The following is a 23,586-nucleotide window of genomic DNA, read 5'->3' as shown; positions in this document are numbered from 1 at the left end:
ATAATTTGTAGATAGCATATAGAAAATCCTAAAGAATCCACAAAAATTATTACAATTAATAAATGAGTTCGGCAAATTTGAAGGACACAAAATCAATTTTAAAAAGTTGTATGCCTGTACATTTTATTTTTAAGATTTTATTAAATTTTTTAAAAGATTTTATTTATTTATTTGACAGAGAGAAGCAGAGAGGCAGGCAGAGAGAGAGGGGGAAGCAGGCTCCCAGCTGAGCAGACAGCCTGATGCAGGGCTTGATCCCAGAACCCTGAGATCATGACCTGAGCCAAAAGGCAGAGGCTTAACCCACTGCGCCACCCAGGACCCCTATTAATTTTTTTTGAGAGAAAATGAAAGCATGAGTGAGCACAAGCAGGGGGAGACAGAGAAGCAGACTTCCTGCTGAGCAGGAAGCCTGACATGGGGCTTGATCCCAGGACCCCAAGATCATGACCTGAGCTGAAGGCAGAGGCTTAACTGACTGAGCCACCTAGACACCCCTACACTTTCAATGAGGAATACAAAAATGTAATTAAGAAAATAATTCCATTACAATAGCATCAAAAAGAGTAAAATACTTAGGATAAAGTACAAAGGATACTTAGGATAAAGAATAAATTTAACAACAACAACAAGAACAAAACTTATACCCTGAAAACTATAAACACTGAAAACTAAGAACACTGTCCTGACTCTCCCCCTATGGTGGCGCTTCCTCTGGGGGCCTCAGAGGACAGGCTCAGGCCCAATGCCTGCTGTGGCCTGGGCTCGCACATTCTTCCCCAAGGCCCAGTAAAACTGAACCCCAGTGAAACCCCAAGAAATTGAGGATGACTTAAGTAAATGAGAAGACATACATGTTCATTGACTGGAAGACTTAATATTGTTAAAATGACAATATTCCCCAAAGGGTTCTACAGATTCAGTGCAATCCCTATCAAAATCTCAACTATCTTCTTTGTAGAAATTGACAAAGTGATGCTAAAATTCATATGGAAATTCAATGAATCCCAAGTAGCCAACGTAATCTTAAAAAAGAACAAAGTTGGAAGACTCACACTTCCTGACTTCAAAACTTACTACAAAGCTACAATAATCAAGACAATATGGTGATGGCGTAAGGATATAGACCAACAGAACAGAACTGACTGTCCAGAAACAAACCCATACTTTTATGGTCAATTCATTCTTGGGGGAAAGAACAGTCTTTTCAAATTATACTGCTGGGAATTTAGACATCCACATGCAAAAATATGAATTTGGACCCCTACATCACATCATATACAAAAAATAATTCAAACTGGGTCAAAGACTTAAATATAAGATGCTAAAAGTATAAAACTCTTAGAGGAAAACTATGCTAAAAGTATAAAACTCTTAGAGGAAAACTACCCAACAATTCCACTTTGGGTATTTATCTGAAGAAAACAAAAACATTAACTAGAAAAGATACATGTATTACCATGTTCACTGCAGCATTATTTACAATAGCCAAGACATGAAAACAACCTGTTGACGGATAAATAAATAAACTGTAGTATATAAACACAATGAAATATTATTTAGCCATAAAAAAGGATGAAATCTTGCCATTCACAACAACAGGGATAACCCTTGAGGGCACTATGTTCAGCAAAATTAGTCAGAGAAAGAAAAATACTACATGATCTCTCTTACTTGTGGACTCTAAAAAAGTTCATAGATACAGAGAATCAAGCTCATAAAACAACAGATAGATTGGTGGTTGCCAAACTAAATTGGTATGGAGGGAGAAATGAGTGAGCTGTTTTTTGTTCTGTTTTGCTTTTTAGTTTAAATACACTGACTATTTTAATTTAAAAAAACTTTAAAAAATGAAACTATTAAAATTCTTGAAGAAAACAGAAATAAAGTAAATGTATAAAATGCTTCATGTAAATAAAATAGGTGTAAATCTTCATGACCTTTGATTATAATGGCAGTGTTTTCAAAAAGTGACACCAAAAGAAAACCAAAAAAACCAAAATAAATTTAAAAAGAAAAGCTAAATAGATGAATTGGACTTTGTCTAAGTTATAAGCTTTTGGGCAGCTAAGGCTACCAACGACAAAAAAAAAAAAAAAAAAAAAAAAAGGAAAAAACCCCTCACAGAATGGCAGAAAATTTTTCTGAAACGGATATACAAGTCTCTGAAAGTCTCTAATAAGAGACTTGCATTTAGAATATATAAAGAACTTGTGCTCGCTTTGGCAGCGCATATACTAGAACATATAAAGAACTCTTACAACTCAATAAGAAAAAGGCAAAAACCCAATTGTTCAAATGACCAAAGGATCAGAACAGACATTTCTCCACAGAAGATACACAAATGGCCAATAAGTAAACAAAAAATTCTGAACAGCTTTCGCCATCAGGGAAATATAAGTCAAAACACAATGAGATACCACCTTCACATACCACCCATGGCTGTCATCAAAAAGACATAATAAGCACTGGCGTGGATGGGGAGAAATTGGAACACTCACACACCGTTAGTGGGAATGTAAAATTGCGTAGTCACTTTGAAAAACAGCTTGGTAGTTCCTCAAAAGGAGTTATCATATGACCCGGCAACTCTACTCTTAATTAAGCATGTAACCAAAGGAATGGAAACATAGGTCCTATACAAAAATTTGTACATAAATGTTCATAGCAGCATAGCTGTTACTTTAAAAAATAAATTACTGTGTAATTATACTGGTGTTCTTAAAAGTAGATTCTTTATATGCTGGATTCAAGGCTTTGGCAGGCACAGATTCTACCAACCTAAAATCTGTCAGTTCCCTATTAGTTCATTTATTTGTGAAACTTTCCCCCTTCCTATCCTTTCCAGTTTTTGGCCTTTTCCACACGACCCTGCATATGAGGCCTCCAATCTCACAAGCCTCCCTGCCTAGCTTCCGTCAAGCGAGGCTCCATCTGATGCTGATGGTCTCTATAGTAACCAACTAGAAATGCTGCTATGCTTAGCAGTGGCTTTGTGCAAGCAGTGCTCTAGCCCAGAGAGGTTTTAAAAACCTGAGTCCTTTCTCGACTTACCACGGATTTCCCCTGATATGGGGAAAAGAGAGCATCTGATGAGTGAGAGAAGTGGAGGGTTAAAGAGAAAAGGATTGAATGTAAAACACGAAAGATGGATAAGTGGAGACTGAGTTCAAGAGAAAAATGAATTTAGAAGGAGCTTCATTTATTAAAGGGGTAAGAACACATGGTAAATAACTAGATACAAGAAATAGAAAATAATTATTAAGCACTTCCATTCATATTCTTCTGGTCAGAAACACTATAATGATATTAACATCAACAAACTGTCAACAACAAACAGAATTATGGTGCTTCAGAAAGCTGACTGATGTCACTGATAGCTATCCAAAGGGTGTTTTACAGTGGAGTCCAGTTATGGATAAGGGATCGGACATCGTTTATATCTTCAACAAATCTGTAACATAATGATGGATGGCAGTGAACACAAAATAGTGAAAATGTTATTAATGAGGTGGAACACAGAATGGGGGAGAGGAGTCATACTTCATGTAACAAATACGGAAACCTCCAAAAAAGTATAGCAAGGAATTCTAGGATATGTAGGTCCATCCTCCCCTACATATCCCTTTTGCAACAGGAGGCCTGACCTTCTTGAGCCTCAAGGGGGAGACTCCCATAGCTTTGCCTTGACAAAAAAGTCTCCTCTCACTCCCAGTATATACCTGCGCTAACCTCTTTCATGGAGCTGTATTCCTCAAGAGTTCATTAATCAAGACACTACTACAGTGTCTGCCAGCCTATGGGTTGCTCCAGGAAATGATACCAATTGCTTTTTCTACACATAGAGGCCACTTTAAATATCTGACAGAGGAAAGAGAATGGAGAAGCACTAGGTCAGAAATTAAAGGAACAGGTTTCTGAGCACCTGTGTCTTCATTTGTTATGTGGGAATGATAATACATTACCCTCTTACCATACCAGGATGTTTTGAGGCTTAAAAACAGGTTATTTAAAAATTCTTTACAAATGATAAAAAAAGCATACCATATATATATACATACATATACATATGTATACATATATACTATACACACATACACACATGTACACACATAGCCTTTATTGTGATACCCTATTTTGCCTCCCACAGAACTTTAATAACTGGTTAAAGTTCCATCTAACATGTTCTATTCTATACCCTACTCACTTGATTACATAGTTATCTTTCCAGTAAAGTCTATATATGTTTAGTCTTTGACTAGGCACAGACATGAACACAATTTCACATAATAAATGCTCTCTCTATATAATTAGTTATTAAAATCATTACTGTAGTATTTATTCCTTTTAGAAATGTAAATGCCAACAAATCTTGACATTCTACATTTATACAGAAAATCTTATATAAAGCTATCATTAAGGGACGCCTGGGTAGCTCAGCTGATTAAATGTCTACCTTCAGCTCGAGTCATGATCCCAGGATTCTGGGATTAAGTCCTGCATCAGGCTTCTTCCTTAGCAGGGAGCCTGGTTTTCCCTCTGCCTGCTGCTCCCACTTCTTGTACTCTCTGACAAATAAATAAATAAAATCTTAAAAATAATGAATAGAACTATCATTAAATTTTGACATCCTACAACTAATAAATAATTGGGAGCCCTTTAAACTAATTAAAGATCATACTACGACAAGACTTACATGAGATTTTTTTTTTTTTAATGAGGACAATAATGCAAATGTCTCTTTAAAGAGAATTAAATGCAGGACTAATATAATTACCCCAGGTGGAAATCCAGGATTTGAACAAAAGCAAGAGGTTAGCACTTCCATTCCTATGATAACTTCTGCAGCAGGCAGGAGCTGAGACTTGATTTAAATCTTAGTTATAATACATTTTAATTCAATATTTTAATTTAATTCAATTTAACTCTAGTTCATTTTAATTCACTCTTTTCATCTTGTTTTGTAGGTGACCTCAATTTAACTTTAAGTTTAGGATTCTTAGAAGCCCTCCGCAGAGCAGCTTTGGAGCAAGGAAGAAAGCTGCATCTTGTCCCTTCAGATTTTAATTTGTATGCCCAACACCGGTAGGTACTTTCTCTGAATAGCTGAGGCATACCACTCCATACCCTGCCGCAACCTACTGCCATAGCTAAATGATCACCTCATTTCACACCACAGAAAGCACTTGATAACAGATCAATAACTGGATTAAATAAACTGAGATTGCCAAACAAGCCTAACCGTGAGGGCAAATAATTATAGCTGTATTCTTTTGTTAGGATGACCATAACAAAATACCAGCTTGGATAGCTTCAACAATATAAATGTATTTTCTCACAGTTTTGGAGGCTAGAAGTACAAGATTAAGGTGTCAGTAGGGTTGGTTTCTTTTATAGCCTCTCTTTGGCTTGCAAATAGTTGCCGCCTTCTTCTTCTTTTTTTTTTTTTTAAACCCTTATTTTCTCTACCCCATCCTTTCTTTTTTCCCTTCAAAGCACTTAATTTTTTTAACATCTTAATTTTATTTTACTTCTTTTCATGTTCTGAGTCATTGTTTATGCACCACACCCAGTGCTCCATGCAATATGTGCCCTCCTTAATACCCACCACCAGGCTCACCCATCCCCCCACCTCCCTCCCCTCCATAATCCTCAGTTTGTTTCAGAGTCCACAGTCTCACTGTGTCCTCAACATGGTCTTTTCTCTGTGCATGCTACCTTTGGTGTCTCTTTTTATGTCCAAATTCCCTCCTCTATAGGGATACCAGTTAGACTGGATTACAACCCACTTTAAGGAACTCATTTTAACTTAACTGTCTCTTTAATGGCTTTATCACCAAATACAGTCACATTCTGAGGTACTGGAGAGTTAGGGCTTCAACATATGAATGGGGTGGGGGGGGATACAATTCAGCCTATAACAATAGCTAACTAGGTTCATTTATCTCTGAGAGGCACTAATTTACGCTTTGTTCATCTTGGAACCCAGACCATCTCTTTCAGCCATCCTTCCTGCACTTAAACTGTACAGACAGAAGCAATTTTGGAAATTATGTTCTATGCAGCTCTCCATCACATGGGTCCCCTTGGGTACTTAATAAATGAAGACACTCATGGTGCCTCATCAGTTGCAATATGGTTAGCTGCTTGAGTCACCAAAAAGTTGTCCAGCAAGAAATCGTATGGATTGTCTCAGAAACCAGTGACACTTTTGCAATTTTTTTCCCTCCATGAGACACCAGCTCACTTTGAAACATGCCATGGCACATCTGGGAATCCCTCTGACCTTTCTTGTAAAGTACTGTCAATGGTGAGGAAAGAAACTACTGGAGAAAGTGCTCAAAGGCTCTTTAATGTTTTCAAGGAGCAATAATAAAAGAGTTAGGACAGGCAACATAAGAGGCCCAGAGCCAATACTTGCAGCTTTCAGTGGACTATTAAGGAGGGTCATTTCCCCCTTAAATACTATTGTATATGACATGTTAAACAAAAGGTTTAAAAGAAATAAGCCAAACTAGTGGTATCCAGGTTGATCTTTTCAGTTGAGGCATCAAGATTCATGGAAGATGTACCTTATTATGACATACTTATGGTCAGACTGCAAAATACACTTTATTTTACCAAGCTTATAACGTCATTTTTATAAAGTAAATTAGAATCTCCTCTTAAAAGTGCCTGTGAAATCAGAAAACTGTATACACCATTCTCAAGGGAGTCATGTTTTCATCTTCAAAAGGCCATTTATCTTACATATCTAGTGTATCTTAACAGCATACAGCAATTGACACTTCATGTTGGCTAGTGTAAAAACCAGCAATATTAGGAGATAAGAGAGAATACAGTTTATCAGTCACAGTAATCTGCATCTATCACCACACTAAGATTCAGTCTATTGCACATAAACAATTGGCCTTGAAGAAACTTTTCTGGTAGATCCTAGCTTACTGTTTAATTCATTGCCAATAAAATAAGTACCCCTGCTCTAAGTAGTTTTCCTAAATATGGGGAGGCCTAGTATTACCTGTGCCATATAAACTTTCAAAAGACCAGCAGATAAAAGAAATCACATCAACAGCAACCTACTTAAGTATGCACAATGCCCAAAGAATGACAACTCAAAATTCTGGGCACTATACTAAGAAACAACTCTTTCAGCACAGATGATACTTAAGAAATAATACTTTCTCTGAATTTAATTAGCCAAGGTCATTGGTTTCACCGAAAACAATGAAGAAAAAAAATAATGGTTTATGAACAGCATGTATTAAAAGAAATCTTTGACTCTCTTACTAGGTAAACAAATTGTTCAACAGCCCCACAAATGTGTTAAAACCTCTCCCTTTCCCCACAATGGTAGTCAAAGAGCCTAAATGAATCCACATGAATGCCGATGAATCAAGCAGACTCCTCAAAACTTGTTTGTGGTGCCAAAAATTGTTACTAACGGTTTAGGTCGTAAATTTTTTGAAAATCACATATCCTGGTATGCTGCTATGTCTTTACTCTTCCTTTCCCTTTCTTATCGTATTTTTTGCCCTTTGGTTTCCTGACACTTCCATTTTCTCTTTTTATGTTCCCGTTACGCTCAGCAAACGACAGAAACATGGGGTGTAACTGATCACATCTCTAGCAATCTTTTTCTTATTCTAGGGCTTCTGAGATTAGAACGGGAGACCCAGGTGATGCCCAAATATTACCTATTCACATCTTCCAAGCAAAGTGTGCGTGGAAAAGCCTCCCTTCACCCTTCATTTTGTGTCTATTTAACTTAAGGCACTGTAGTGCCCAAACGCAGATATTGACCAAGAATTAGGTTTCCAAAATGGCTTTGCTCCTTTCGAGCTGGCATGAGGTCTATAAAACACAATTTATTTCCACTGCAACCAACCCTTCCCTCTACCCCAAATGTTACCCTGTACGGAGACAGCTGAACCTAACCCCGTGTAGTCAACCGAATCACGGCTGCTAAATTGAGTAGGGAGACGGCATAGCCGTTGGACTGATGTAAAAAGAGCGTTAAAAGGAAAAAAAAAAAGAAGAGAAAAAACACACCCCAAGCAGAAACCACACGAAGCCAAAACCCGAGGGGCGGGCGTCGCCCACAATCCCGCCGTCCCGCCGCCTCGCCGGCCGCGAGCACGCCTCCCCGCCGCAGCCACGCCTCCTCCGACCCCCGCCCCGCCCCGCCGCGGCCACGCCCGACGTGAGGCGCGGGAGCCGCCGGGCCGGGGGCGGGGCCTGCGCCGCCCCTCCCCCCCCCCGCCGCCGCCGGCGGCCTCCGCGCGGGCCTCCCAGCCCGTATTCCACTCACTTTGTTCTCCGCCTTTGTCCTAATCCACACCAGCAGGTGGAGCCGCAGTTAAAGTTTCCGAGTCCATTCCGGGAGCGGGAGCCCATCTTGCTCGCCGCCGAGGCCCTCGCTGGAGGAGGAGGGTCAGAGCTCGGGTGCAGCCAATCGCGGGCAACGCTGCTAGTTATCAGAGCAGAATGGGCTGTAGTTTAGTGAAATAGGAAAGCTGCAAAACACTGTGGAGTGCTCCCGTGTAAATAAAAAGAGGAAAAAAAAGTTTCTCAAGTCGCCGCTGCACGACGTCGGGCAGGCGCCGGGGCGGGGGTCTGCGCTCTCCCGAGCGGCCGCGCGCTGGACTTTATTGTGCCGCAACAAGCCCCCGTTCCCATTGTTTGTGCTTTTTTCAAAATATGGCAAAGGTTCAGGTGAACAATGTAGTGGTGCTGGATAACCCGTCTCCTTTCTACAACCCGTTCCAGTTCGAGATCACCTTCGAGTGCATCGAGGACCTGTCTGAAGGTGAGTCGGGCGCCCGCCCGCCGCCGGGCTGTCAGTTGCGGGCTGCAGACGTTGAAAGTTTCCCGGGCCCGGCCTCGCGCGGGCGGCCGGTGCTCGGCGCCGGACGGGCGGCGGGCTCGGCTCTGCGGAGGGAAACTTGAAGTTGATGGACGACGGCCGCCGAGGCGCGCGCGGCGTTCGGCCGCAGCCGGGGCGCCTGCCGTGGCTCAACTTGCGAGGAACTTGTTCAAGCGGAGGTAGCCATGTTGTCAGCTTTGTCTGGCGGGCGGGCGGTTCGCGAGACCCGCACTCGCGCCCGCGGCGCCGGCCGGGGGTCGCGCCGGACTGGCCCCGCGCCGCGAACGGCCTCCGCGGCCCCGGCACGGAGGCTGGGAAGGGAGAGGCATGTGTGTGGTCGCGCCGGCGAGTTAGCAGCGGAGCCATCTTACCAAGAGTAGAGAATTGGGCCACCGACCCCGGCGTCACGACGCCTCCTCTCCGCGCCGCGGGTGACGAACACGGCACCCCGCCTGCCCACCTTCCTGCCCCCGAGGGACAGGCAAATCCATTTTTAGAGCTTACGCCGGAGTTGCCCCACTCTCTGGGGTGGCCGTGCCTGGCCGCTCCGGGGAGGAAAGCGAGGCTGTCCTCACGCTGATTTCTGGCTTCCTGGACCAACCAACGGGGGAGGCGGGCGCAGGCTCGGCCCCTCGGAGCCGCGGGCCGGGCGCCGGCGCTCCCCGGGGACGGCGGGTGCTCCCCCGCGGCACTCCCCGGCAGGCGCCCGGGATGCTCGGGGCGCCCGGGGATGCTGGCGCTCAGGCTCGCCCAGACCGGCGCGGACTCCTGTTCGTAATGACGGAAACCACCTCTCCTCCCTCTCAGGAAGAAAAATACTACTAAGCTAGAAAGTTACATTTAACCCAAGAGCAGAAATAAGTAAAACACTGAAATAATTTCCAGGACTTAATCACTGGCTTCTCAGTAGTCTGAGGGACTTTTCTTCAAGAACGTGTTGAAATCTAATTAAAATAACTCCACATCCAAACACCCTGAGCATAAAACACAAAAGTGGGCTAGGAAATAACAGGTAAAGTCCTGATAGCAATGCAAAGATTTCTACAATTTTTTCTAGGTTCGTTTTAAGGACTCCAAAGATATTTTTTAAAAGTGCAGTAGTAAATACTTAGAAAGCTAAAACTTGCCACGGTTTTTATTTTTGCCCTTAGATTTTATTAATCCAGTGCTTTCCTTTTAAATTTGAGAAGAAAAAAATTCCACTTCATCAGTGATCATTTTACAGTTAAATAGCGGACATGCTTATTTGAAGTTATAAGTATGTTTAACAAAAATGCATTTAAAATTACGCTAATCATGGTATATAAAGTATTTCACTTAAAAATTAGTTTTTAATCTCTGCAAAATATATTTTATGTAGGGTGTCAAAGTTTTCAGAATATAAAAGCAAGATCTGCTTATTGAAATAAACTTTTAAAAAGTTGTACATACATTTATAAAGTAATAGTCCTCTGTACTCAGATGCTTTCCACCATCACCTGTAATTAACACTTTAATCTGTGCTCTTCCAAGAAGTATTAATGCATACATAAGACATATATGCATATATGTGTCTTATGTGTATGCCATATTTTAAAAGACAGTTCATTTATTAAACTAATTTCTATTAGGCCACTGATAATAAAATTAAAGGGGATTTTTCTTACTACTCTGAAACCATTTGATTACTTTCCCAGAGTACTACTATAATCATTTCAGCTACCAGGTCAATTTTTCATACCCAACAGTAAGTATTCCTTTTTATTGCCAATTATATACAAAAATGGGCAAATGCAAGAGAAACCACTGATCAGTCCATTCCAACATATTATATGATTTAAGCTTTACAAGTTCTTCAAATTATAGGTATTTCTCAAATGAGGCCTTGCATTTTTTGAGAGCCAGTTTTGGACAAGGATGATAGAGGATTTAGGATGTTACAGGGCTTTGACATTGCATGGTTGAAACCCACCATTCATTTAGAATTGTTCCCATTTTTAACTGGCATCTATTCAGAACTTAGCTGAATCATGTCAGAGTTTTTATGATACTAGTATCAACAATACACTTACTTCCACTTTTATACCTCTTTCTAGGGCACCTATACTGGTTATTTAGCATTTTTCAAAAGAGTTTAAGCTGAGTCATACTGAAGCTGCAAAGGAATCTTTCAAAAAGGTGCCATGCTTGTGTACTCCACCTAGAGGCTATGTGGATTAAGGAAATTAGTTTATTTAATAAAAGCTTATAAGTTCCATACTTTTATATTGCAGTTCTTTAAAAAAAAAAAAACCAAAAAACTATACTTAAAATGAAACTACAGAATATTCTGAAGAGAAATTTTCACTTCATAATTTTGTCTTAAATTCCAAGCCAGAGGTTGGCCACCATTTTACATGCTTAAACTTGATGGGAGACCCAGGATGTGTTTGATCTGATGGTCCCCAAACTTGTACAAGTTTTGATTGACCTTCATGCTAATCTTAGGCCCTCTGGAAACTGTTGATTCTTGGTTTCTCTAACAAAATGGAGCCATTAAGTTGATCAAGATCAATAATTCTAAGCTACTGTCAGCTAAACCCTTACAATGTACCAGAATTGAACGTGGTGTTTCGTCTTTTTAAACTTCAGGCTTGTTCTAATTCCCAAAGATTACATACTTTACACTCACCACATACCTTACCAAGTACGGTAATTAGTTTAAAATTCCCTTGGTGACTTCCCTCACTTCAACCATAATTGCAAATACTTGCAGTTGGGGTTACCATGATTAAGTGAAACAATTAGTTAACTTTTTAAATAAATGAATAAACCCCAACAGATAACCTGTGTATTTGATTCTATCCCTTCTCTTCCTTTGTATACAGGGGACAGGGGGATGAAAGGAGAGTTTAAAAAAAAAAAAGAATAAGAATAAAACAACTGATGCTAATTTATAAATAAATTATTGATCATTTTAAAGTCAGTAGCTACAGCAAGGATCTCATTAGCATAAAAATTAAGGTACAGGTGTTCACTGAGTTACAGCCTGTGCTCCTTAAGGTAGATTATCTTTCCATGGCCTCTGTCTGCACCCATCTCCCTTCACAACCCCCCCCCACACAGTTAAGTTCCTTTATCCCACTATTCATTTGAGAGCCAGAAACAGAAGAATTATTTCCTAGTTTTGGTTTTGGAAGGAGCCCAGGCTTTGAAGTTGCAGAAACAACTTGGGTTCTGATTCTTCGGTTTGGTGAATTTGGGTAAATTACTTAGCTTCTTGGGGACTCAGCTTCCTTGTTTGCATAATAGTATAATTAAATCTATATGATAAAGCTGGTGAGATTTAAATAACAGGGTGAAATTGACAACACCAATGCCCAGCACAGAGTAGGTATTTTATAAGTATATAATTCTTGACTATGTTCCTATACCAGACCACAAATGCCTTATACTAATTACAAAGCCAAGAGGACTATGTGTATTTGTACAAATAAATACATATGAAATGAACAAAATACAAAAACTGCAGGTGACAATTACCAGACTTACCCTCAATTGGAAAATTTAGTAGGTTTTACACTCCTGTTGTAAGTTTGTCCACTTAGCTTCTGCATTTCCTACATCACTGATACCTATCTAGTAGATATCTCAAACTTAACATGTCCAAAACTAATTCCTGGTTGTTTTTAATCCCTATTCCTTGCAAAAAAGGTGACTGACTCTTCCTGCCTTTATCTTCAAGATTTATCCAGAGCGTGACTGCTTCTCATCCCCATGGCTACATGTGGTCCAAGCTACTATCAGTTCTTGGCCTCAGTTGTTAAAAATATCCACCTGTTTCTTCCCTCATTATCTTACAGTCCATGCTGAATGCAGGATACACAATGATCCTTCTAAAATGAAAGCTGGATCATGTTATCTTTCCAATCAGAACCCTCCCAATGGCTTCCCATGCTACTTATAAAAGAAGTCTTCAATGGCGGCCTTTAAAACTTTGCATAATCTGGCCATGCCCCTCACACCCAATCTGATGGTCAGTTATTTTCCCCTTTATTCAGTTTGCACCAACCCTGATCTCCTTGCTTTTTCTTTTTTTTAAGATTTTATTTCTTTGACAGAGAAATCACAAACAGGCAGAGAGGAGGCAGGCAGAGGGAGAGGGGAAGCAGTCTTCCTGCTGAGCAGAGAGCCCGATGTGGGGTGATCCCAGGACCCCACGATCATGACCTGAGCCAAAGGCAGAGGCTCAACCCACTGAGCCACCCATGCGCTCCTACTCCTTGCTTTTTCTTGAGCAAGCTAAGCATGTGCCTACTTCTAAATATTTGCTATTCCTTCTAACTAAATACCCGTATTGCTTCTTCATCTTTTAATCTTCATCAGCAAATAAATGATCTTGTGAGATGTCAGATGCAGGGAACTTGCATCTGGAAATGTGCTAGAAGATGGAAATATAAATGGGCTAGGACAGAGCCATGAAGTACCTCATAGGTCCTCAGAAAATGACTGCTTTCTTAGTAAGAGAATAGACCTAAAGGAGCTTCAGTAAACTGCAGTTTATCATACAATATGAATAAGTAGTACCTATTACTATTTCTCTTCTCTCTTTAGGGAACAAAAATACATACACAGTTACACAAAAATGGCAATACCACAGCAACACTAAGTAGATTCTCAGTGTGTGACCTAGAAACACCCCTCTGGGAGTGCTGCCATGGCCTTGGTGTAGTGAATCCAAGAGGCAGGCTGCACAGTGCTAAACACCTTAGGAGGACCAGAAGGTCTCAGAGGTGATCTGTATTTGCAATGGTCTTCCTCCCCCTTCTAAAGAGGCGGCGGCTCCTTTGAACAAACAGTTGCTTTACTCATCTCTGGGTTCTTATAGCAGAGCACTCTGTAAAAGGTGCTCAATGAAAACTGAATTACATATAACAATGGCATAAAATGTCTTGGGTTGCACTTTAGTGTGTCTTCCTCTTCCTCGTGTTTGTTCCCACCATCCATACTCCTTATCAAGTGGTTATAAGGATCCCTGGTTTCCTCACCTACGATACAAAGCGGTGCAGTGAGGGAAAAAGCCCAACTGTGGCCCCTTTCACAGCTGATGAGCTGAAGCCCCTTATTTCTGAGCCACAAGGGAAGTTGGCTAATAATGATTTCCCCACTTTGGAGCTATTTAATAATCTGGATCTGTGCAACATAATATGGGGCAGCCCTTCCAAAGCGTGCTTAGTATTAGTAGCTTGTTTAAAGATGACATAGGTAAAAGGGGGGGGGGTGGTGTTCCATAGCCGAACAAACTTGGGAAATGCCAGATTAATGTTACTGGTGTTCTTTACTGAAGAAGTCTCACAACACGTACTCTGCCAGTGTTTAGGAGTCCTCAACAGAAGGCTGTAGCATTTCCCAGTTTGGGGCCATGTTGTTTTGTTTGCTAGGAGCCCTGCCCAGGGACTAGTGTTTCACAAAAGAACATTTTGAGCAAGTTTCTGGTAAGAAATAGAAGAATTTCATAAGGAGCAATTCAGTGCCTTCCTGGATTTTCTGCCATGAGAAGCCAATTTTAGCAGCCAGTAAATGGCTTAAGTGAACATTAAAAGGGTCTTTGATGCCATCTCATAATGTAATTACTGACTATGAAATAACGTTTTGGTTTTTAACCCTAGACTTGGAATGGAAAATTATCTATGTGGGCTCTGCAGAAAGTGAAGAATACGACCAAGTTTTAGACTCTGTTTTAGTGGGCCCTGTTCCCGCAGGAAGGCATATGTTTGTATTTCAGGTAAGACTATTCTTAAATATATATGCCAAATACATTTCTAAACTTTAATCTCATGGTCCTTATCCATTTCCTTGTCGGTTAAATCACTCTGCTTCTGCTGTATTCACTTTTTATCTGCTTCTGTTCTGCTGTGAGAAGTTGGCGTGCTGTCTACTCCAGAGTGTGCACAGAACTCAGTAAAGCTCCCAGTGTCCCGGCACATGCGGTGTTTAATTTGGGGCTCTGCCTCTGAATAGTCCTATAGTATCAGACTTTCAGGGGGGCTGGCCAGCAGCCCAGTATAGGGATCCAAGTCATACTACAACTGGCATAGTTAGTATAGTAATATGCATCTTCAGTTTATGGTTTCAGCCAATTAGGAGTAATGATCACAAGAAAAACAACTTTCTTTCAGCATAATCAGTAATTGAGCTAGGTTAATAAGTAGATAGAGAGCTACTGCATAAACCTGAATCATTGGAATTAAGGTCCAGTGGTTTACTAAAGCATCTAATCTATACATAGTATAGAGGATTACTGTTACAAATCTACTGCTCTGTTTATTATTTGTTAGGGGAAATTCTAATACAAATTATGTTCTCAGGTATCACTGACAGTATTTGGGTCTGTGCCAAGGCTTTAGACACTGTCTTCTGTATTCAAAGTGTTACTTCTTTTAATCCATGTTAAATTGTTGTATAAAGCTATTCAGTCACTTCTGATTATCCATGCTTATTAGGAGATATTTGTAAGTAGCCCAAAGAGTAGCCATAGGTTGAAAACAAAATAAAAAACCACTTCACTTTGTTGCAAGTATTTCTACAAGAGTCCCCATCAGTTAAGTAGAACCCACTGAAAAGACTTCATCCAGAAAGAAAATTAACTCTTCCTATCCCTAACCTCCCCCCTCTTTTTTTTTTTTTTTTTCATTTCATAGAAGGGACCAATTTAAGTTACTACTGTTGGTCAGCTAATCCCATCAGATATGGGCCAAGAATTATAAACATATGGTATCTTGGTCTCCTAGCCTTAGTGCCTTTTATTAAAAGCCAACAAATAATTTACTATGTTTAAACAAATGGTTAAATAAAGCTCATATATATTAGTTCAAATCTACTGATTAAAAGCGCTGTTAAGCCGAGTTGGGTGAGTGCATAACCTTGGTGAAAGATGTGGGTACTAGAGAATGTGCAGAGGGAACCAATGCAATTACAGACCTTCTTCAGATCCTGGCTCCGTTGCTTATTAAACACGTGCGCCTTTAGACAGGCTCCCTAGCCTCGGTTAGTCACTCTATTGCCGTCTATAAAATGAGGATGATACCTAACCTCATTAGAATATTAGGAGGATTAAATGAGGAATAAAGTAGTTAAGTGCTATCACTGACAAATAATGCCCTACTCCTATTATTAGAACTAAATTTTTATTCTCTTAAGTTCTTGAAATTGTTACATAAAAGCAGCAGTATTTGCTTTAACCCACAATCTTGGAAAACCCATACATCACTGATGATAATTCATGATGTGGTAAGAAACTTGGATTGACAGGTAGTGATACCCCTTTTTATGCTACCATAAAACCTGCAAATAAATCCCTTGGCTTTGAAACAAACCCTTAAATGACTTTTCTCTGTGTTTATGTTGTTAAGAACACTCTTAAGCTTTTGGCTTAGAGTGAATAATTTATTCAAAAATATTTCCCTCCAGTGATTTTCCAGTAGTTTTACATTGGTATCAGTGTTCATGTTGCCAAAAAGGACAGAGAAAGAAGCATGCGATTTAAATCAGATGGTCAGCCTGTACATTTACAGAATTCACCATGATCAGTGAAAAGAGACTAAAATACAGTTTTTGTCTTGTAGTTTAAACAGACTGTCACAGTATTCTCCTGGTCTGCCATGAATAAACATACCTTTCACCTGAGTGTGCCAAAGCCTAACAGGAAGATGTCTAGACATTTGCCTAGTACAGCTGGTTGAAGTTAAAAATCTGTACCTATCACTTTATCCTAAGTGATCTGAGAGGCCTGTGGGTTTTTCTACTTGAATATGAATTTGCTGAAGTTGAATCCTTTAGCAAAAAAAATTTAAAACAAACATGGCTAGCACCAGTCTGCTGAGGAGATGGGAAGCACTGTGAGGGGAAGGTTTCCATAGTAGTACTGAATTGCTTCTTTTTCCCATTCTCCACTCATTTCCAGGACATTAGAATCTCTTTGGGTAACTAGACCCCTCTGCAGGGAAGGGGGCACACAGGATCTTTAAGACAAACAGTATACTCTCAGGACAGGCCCTTAGTCCCCCTGCCAATCTCTCTCCAATTAGTCAGATTACTTCATGTCAGGAATTAAGTTAGAATAAATTTCAAAATACTAAGTATATACTGAGTGCCCAGAGCTATGCCAGACACGAGATTATAAAGATGAACTGGATAGAACTTCTGCTCAGTCCAGGCAAAGACTGAAGGGTAAACATATCTATTTAGGTTATTGGACATACATTAGTAGATGGGTGTCAAGTAATTTTAAGTGCAAAAAAAGAGTATTATTAATTCTACCTTCTGAATCAGAAAGGGGTTTACTGGGGTCACCTGGGTGGTTTGGTTGGTTAAGTGTCCGACTCTTGATCTCAGCTCAGGTCTTGCTTTCAGGGTTTTGAGTTCAGGCCCTGTGCTGGGCTCTACACTGGGCATGGGGCCAACGGGCTTCACTAAGGATATATTTCATACAAATTTAGAAAGATGAATTTTGTAGGATGTTAGGGAAGAAACTTACAGGTCAAAAGAACAGTATGTGCAAGGCACAGAGGCATGAAAGATTACCACTACATTTTAAAGAACTCTAATCCTAGAACAAGAGTAAGAAGTGTAGAATTAAAGGGAGTGTGAATGGTTGAAGACAAATTGTAAAGGGCCTTATAAATGAAGTTAAAGATCAGATTTTTATCTCTGAAATGGGAATAATCATCTGGAGTTTTTTAAACAGGTAAAGGAATAGGAATGGTTCTTTGCCTAGCTAATGTTGGCAGTAGTACAAACAGCAAGTGAGCTGGAAGATTCCGGTTAGAAAGTTATTCCAGTATTCCAGATAAGACATGAAGACATGAACTGAATCTTCAGCGATGAGAAATGTTGCAACAGGCTGGATAGGGGAGGTAGGGAAGAGGGTACTGAAATTTTTAGCCTATGTCAGTGTTTTAGCCTAGATAGATATTGTGTGCCTTTTTGTGTCATCTGCATGTGGTAGGTACACAATAATTATTATCTTTAATGATAATGGCTTGATAGAGAATGTCAGCCGGGGATGTTGCTAAGCTATAGCACTGGCTAAAGTGTTCACCCAGGCACAAGGATGTTCTTTAGTGTCCTGGCAAGAGTCAGCTGATCTGCTGGGATGAGCTTCATCCCTTCAGCACTCAGAATGGCTGCCTCAGGTCACAATCCCATGCCTCACTGTCACTGCGCATCGGCCCAGGCCTCCTCCTCACCAGTCTCCGTAGTGCCTCTCCCACTGCCATGGATGGAGCCCTAGCCTTTGCCCATGCTGTTTGCCTTCTCTAGCTCACTTGCTTCACCTTCTGCATTCCTCAAGATTCAGCAGCTCGATTCAAAACATCATTAAGTATATCTTCTTAAACCAATCTTTACCTTGGTTCTATTTCCGTGGTATGTGTGGTTTAAAAGTACACTATATTTTAGTGGCTATCAAAGTCATTCACAATAGATGATTAATATTTCTGAAAATCTGCTGTAGAGCTACTTCTATCCCATTTTCAGTCTTATGTTAATTTACTAGTAGAATATTTGTGCAAGGGTGGGAGAGGGTGTGAGAATATGTGTCCTGATGTAAGAGAGAAACCAGTATAATAAACATTTGCTGCCAGCAGGCTGTGTGGAGATCATTGAATATTTACTAATTTAGGTTTAAAAATTATGATTGGAAATTATGATAGAATCAACTAGACTATTGGCTTAATTGTTTGCTGTATTTTATAAAAAGTTTTATAATTGAGTATTGTATAATCCCATATGAACTACCATACAGTTGGACTAGATTTATCTTCCTATAAAAGTAGTGAAGTTTTCAGGTGCCCAGAGTAATTAGCTATACTGTGGAGAAATATTCGAACTATATTTTCTGACTATAAGTCAATCTCAAAAATGAGCATTTGCCTTCCCAGTATGATTTCCAAGTTTTTGTTGTTTTGCCCTTAACTGACAGTACTGAAGGTAACCAAAATGCGTCTTGCTTGCAGTTAACAGCCTTTTATGATGTGTTTCTTTTCTTTTTAAATTATTGTAGGCTGATGCACCTAATCCAGGACTCATTCCAGATGCAGATGCAGTAGGTGTAACAGTTGTGCTAATTACATGCACCTATCGAGGTCAAGAATTTATTAGAGTTGGCTATTATGTAAATAATGAATATACTGAGACAGAACTAAGGGAAAATCCACCAGTAAAACCAGACTTTTCTAAGGTAATGACGATTCCTTTTTCATTACTTTTACTATACTCTTTTTTAAAGTAGATGCCATTTCATAGTATATTATGAAAATAGCTTGGAGACAAAATAAATTTGACGTCCTTGTGCCAAATGGGCATACTAACTGTTGCGTTTCCATACTTGACCTCAGACCCTACCTCCTGATGAATCATTAGTAATTAATGTTGGTCAGGCACTTTCAGATTCTCTTATAGTTTAGAAAGTTGAAAGTGCCTCCTCTAAGAGATAGTAGTTTACAACTTTCTCTATGGCATTTCCCGTACATATGTATTAGAGATGAAACCAAAGGTCTTAAGTATCTGTGGTTTTGGAAAATAGCTTCTGAGTGAGAAGCTGAAACCTATGCTTCAGAATTACAGAGTCTCAGAAATACTTCCTATTTTATGATTTTTTTCATTGGGACCTGACAGTTTAGTAACTGGTGACTTATGTGAGATTGAACATAACACTCCCATCTGCCTGAGCATGCAAAAAAAATTACATGGGAGTAGAATGGAATGTTCTTTCTGATAATGAGGCTGGAATATTTAATCCTGGTATGGGACCTTCCAGTGACTCAATGTATTAGTTAACTATAAGGCACCTTGTATGGCAAAAAACAAAAAACTAGAATACTGTTTCTGAGAATGAACCATAATAATTAAAAGGTATGAAACCACTTATAATGAGAGTTGATATTTGGGGTAATTTTTATTTTCTTTGGAAATATTACTGAAGAGACACCGTATCAACCTAAAAAGCATACTAATTAGATAAAGCATCCTGTGAAGAATCCACCCTCAAGAAAGAAGAGATTGTCTCCCTTTTAAGAAACAGAAGTATAGAAGGGTTAGATACGTTGTTGTTTAGTAAGAGATCTGGATGAATTCCTTCAGATTCTTCATTTCCTCTCCATTAGTCTAAAATTTTTCTTTTTTTTTTTTTTTTTTGCTGTAGCCCTAGTCCTTGTGTATTAGTTATGTTTAAGGTGCTTTACTAAATTTTATGCCTTTGTATAAATTTTAGCCCTTTAGCAGTACTGATATAAAGAACCATTTGATTAAGCTCCTACTCATGTATATTTAACTTTCTTAATGTTGTCTGTTTATATATGTCCTTCTTCCTTTAGCTTCAAAGGAACATTTTGGCATCTAATCCCAGAGTTACAAGATTCCACATTAATTGGGAAGATAACACAGAAAAACTGGAAGATGCAGAGAGCAGTAATCCAAATCTACAATCACTTCTTTCAACAGATGCATTACCTTCAGCATCAAAGGGATGGTCCACATCAGAAAACTCACTAAATGTCATGTTAGAATCCCATATGGACTGCATGTGACCACCTGCCATCCCTTTAGTACAAATTAAGCTATAAAAACACACAGAACTATTTGAAATTCCGTAAGTACATAGTCAAGACACAATGTGAAGAATTTGTTTAAAAACATCCTGTAGAAAGTTTATAAGAAAACCAGTATTTGAGCAAATTGTGGAATATAAATACAACTATTTTTAAGTAATTTTTTTCTCTAATGTGTTATTTTATTTGTTCTGAAACTAATCTGATTAAAGCATATATATTATTTTCTTCTCTGCTATATGTAATTAAAGCACTTATAAAGAAAAATATAAACCATTAGACCAGGTTGTAAAGCTGTCTTAGCCTTTTGGACAATAATCTTTGGACCACTATTTTACTGGCCTTCAGAAGAACAAACTTCCGACTTCAACTAAAATGTTTCTTTCTGTGATAAACAGTTTGGCTTAATATGAGGGGCAAATTTCCATTCTTTTTTGTCAATGTCCTTAAGGGATTTGAAGTCCACTATATGCTACCACGAACTTTAGGACCTGATTTTCTAGGCCACCTTGAAGCCTCTTATGGCAACTATTACACGGAATGTTAGCATTCAGTTTGGTTCCTAAGATGATAACAAATGTGGTTAATTGTTCTTAAGGTCCTTTGTTTTATAACCATTTAGGACATCCGAATACTCCTTGAATCATCCATCATTTCTACCCAGTGACTTCAGCATGTCAAGAGCAGACATAAATGCGCTAAGTTTAAGAACAGGATATTATAATGACTTAGATCTATTCATGAGATTTATAAAAATACAATGAACTTAACCCTTCAAAATTGACTTGATAGATCATCTGTTGTTGACAGTGTTTATTTAAAAAAAAAAAAGTGGATTTGGGAAGGTGTATTTAGCTTTATCATAATAGATGAGTCACTATTTTGGAAAAATACCTATTTTCACACATGTGGTACTCTTCTCCATATCCCATGACACTCATGCAGAATAAGATTAGGCATATTTGTGGTTGACATATTTTAGATAGCCTTTCCAGATAAGTTTTTAAAAAGTAATCTTGGAAAGGAATCCATTAACTAAGTGGGCCAAAAGGTTCTTTTTCTTTGATGAGAGCTAGGTCCTTCCTCAAAGTTTCCTGTGCTTCATTAAATTAAGTGTAGAATATTCTCATTACTCTTGCTGCTAAGCAAGACATTAGCCATATGATACAGTTATGCAGTGCCTTTATATCTAAAACTTTTATACTGCACTTTTTAAAGCTTTTATTTTGAGGAAGGGAAAAGGGCATTTTGTCTGAATGTGGAATTTAAGTTGTATATATTTCCTGTCATTCTAAAAAAGAATTTGTGAAGGAAAATTTTGCTAAATGTTAAACTTTGAAATTTAATATACCAGATTATCAAAATACTGTCCACTAACTAGTTCATAGATTTTAAAAATAAAATACATCCAACTGTTAAAACCATATGAAGAAAATTTCATTTTTGTCTATTTGCAATTAAGGAAAATGTTAAAATATTAAAATGAAAATAAAAGTAAAATTTCCAACAAAGAGCTCAGTGATTAATATAACAAGATATGGGCTTGTTAGAAATAAAGCATATATAAAGCCAAATTACCAAATAAAGCAATTTACTGCTGAGTTTTTATTCCGACTAATTATAGTGACTGATTTGTATTAATACCAAGAGTTAGGTTTTTACATCAATTTGTAAACAGCTAATTTTCACAAAAGGTTAAGACTTAAGTTTTAAGTCTTCTTTCAGAATTTTTATGATTCTATAAGATTTAGAACTCCAACTATAGCACAGTGGTTTTATTTTCCCCCCGTTTAGCTTCATTTAGAGACACTATATGAAGTATAGCTAAAATGTTTGGAACAGTTTTTTCCTTTTTGATCATAGTAAATAGTTCTTTCATGAAAACATAAACATGAACCAATTACTTACACCACAGAAGAAAGAAGCAAGTAGGCTGGAGGGAATGAGGATATCAGTTGAGCTAGAAATCTGAGGAGCATGCATGCACTTGTTCACTTATAACCTTCTATAACCTTAGGCTTCCATGTGGTCTTATTGTTTGGTTTTAAGATTCGGGGTTTCTAATTTTACCAAGGAAGTCTATGGAAGCAATTTTTGAAATCCCTAATTTTTTAATCCCTGATACAAATAAAAAAGTATATGACTCTGAAACACAAGTATTTATATGTTGTCATGAAAATGCACCCATATAGTGCATCTTTATTGTTGCAGTATATTCTGGTATCTTTTATTGTATTTCATTTTTAAAGTGCTGGTTTTGACTCCCTGAACTGGCATTTATGACTAAGGGACTGTGATATGCAGTTTAAAGAAAGGCTAGTCTGGCCTTTTGAATAGATGAGACTTAGCAATAACTTTTCTTTCATTCTAAAATTTATATTCCCCGTACCTGTCTTTTGGAGTATGATCTTGATGCTTTAAAAAAAGAGAAAAGTGCTAGGACAGTGAATCAGCAGCCATTCACTTGAAAACTGTCCAAATGTTCTGAAATTACTGGTAGCCCACCAGATAGCCTGGATGCATTTCTTGGCCCTCCATATAGTTAACTTACGAAACATTCCACATAATTACTTGGCAAACGTTTTTATTTGTTTGTTACCGGCATCATTTTATAAAGAACTCTAGAACCCTGGGTCATAAGAATTTTTAAATGCACATAAAGTGTTCTTTATATATTCTTGCTTACTACCCTTCCAGTATGCTGAACCTTGAGTTGCCTCTCCATTCACAAATCCCTTCTCATCAATGCTTAATGTACTATTCAGTTATATTTCAAAATCTAAGAACCCCTTAGAATGGGGCTTTCCTCATGTAGAACCATTAATGCAGCATTTGCTGCTTTATGAGAAGTTTTATAGTATAAGTTTCTCATAAGAAATTTCAGCACAGGCTTCCCTTAATAAGTAGCAAAGAACATTTGTAAAATGTGTGAAACCAAAGGCCCATTACAGACAGAAGTACAGGAGAAATATTTCCCCAATCACAACAGTGTAAAATACAAAATCGCATCAAGACAGGCTTTCTAATAATTTTCCTAAAGTTACTTTATAATCACATCCTGACATTTGATCTGCAGAGGCTTTTAAGTGTACTTGAAGAATCATTGCAATATATGAATGAAGCTCCACAATGCAGTGAAAGTGTGCTTTCCAC

The 23,586-nt window shown here is 38.7% G+C and overlaps 2 protein-coding genes across 5 annotated transcripts in view; one reads left to right on the top strand and one right to left on the bottom strand.

Moving 5' to 3' along the window:
- Positions 1-23,586, bottom strand: part of MCM9 (minichromosome maintenance 9 homologous recombination repair factor) — a 90,342-nt gene that overhangs the window by 47,263 nt on the left and 19,493 nt on the right. The gene's annotated exons all lie outside the window — the stretch shown is intronic.
- On the top strand, positions 8,303-23,175 carry ASF1A (anti-silencing function 1A histone chaperone). Its single transcript, XM_032339687.1, has 4 exons — positions 8,303-8,809; positions 14,494-14,609; positions 18,888-19,064; positions 20,200-23,175. Exons 1-4 carry the CDS (start codon positions 8,701-8,703, stop codon positions 20,410-20,412), a joined length of 615 nt encoding a protein of 204 aa, XP_032195578.1. The 5' UTR covers positions 8,303-8,700; the 3' UTR covers positions 20,413-23,175.

Source organism: Mustela erminea, chromosome 4, assembly GCF_009829155.1.
Source record: "Mustela erminea isolate mMusErm1 chromosome 4, mMusErm1.Pri, whole genome shotgun sequence".
Taxonomy (NCBI): domain Eukaryota; kingdom Metazoa; phylum Chordata; class Mammalia; order Carnivora; family Mustelidae; genus Mustela; species Mustela erminea.
Note: the sequence above shows the minus strand (reverse complement) of the source record. Positions and strands in the feature narration are given on the sequence as shown.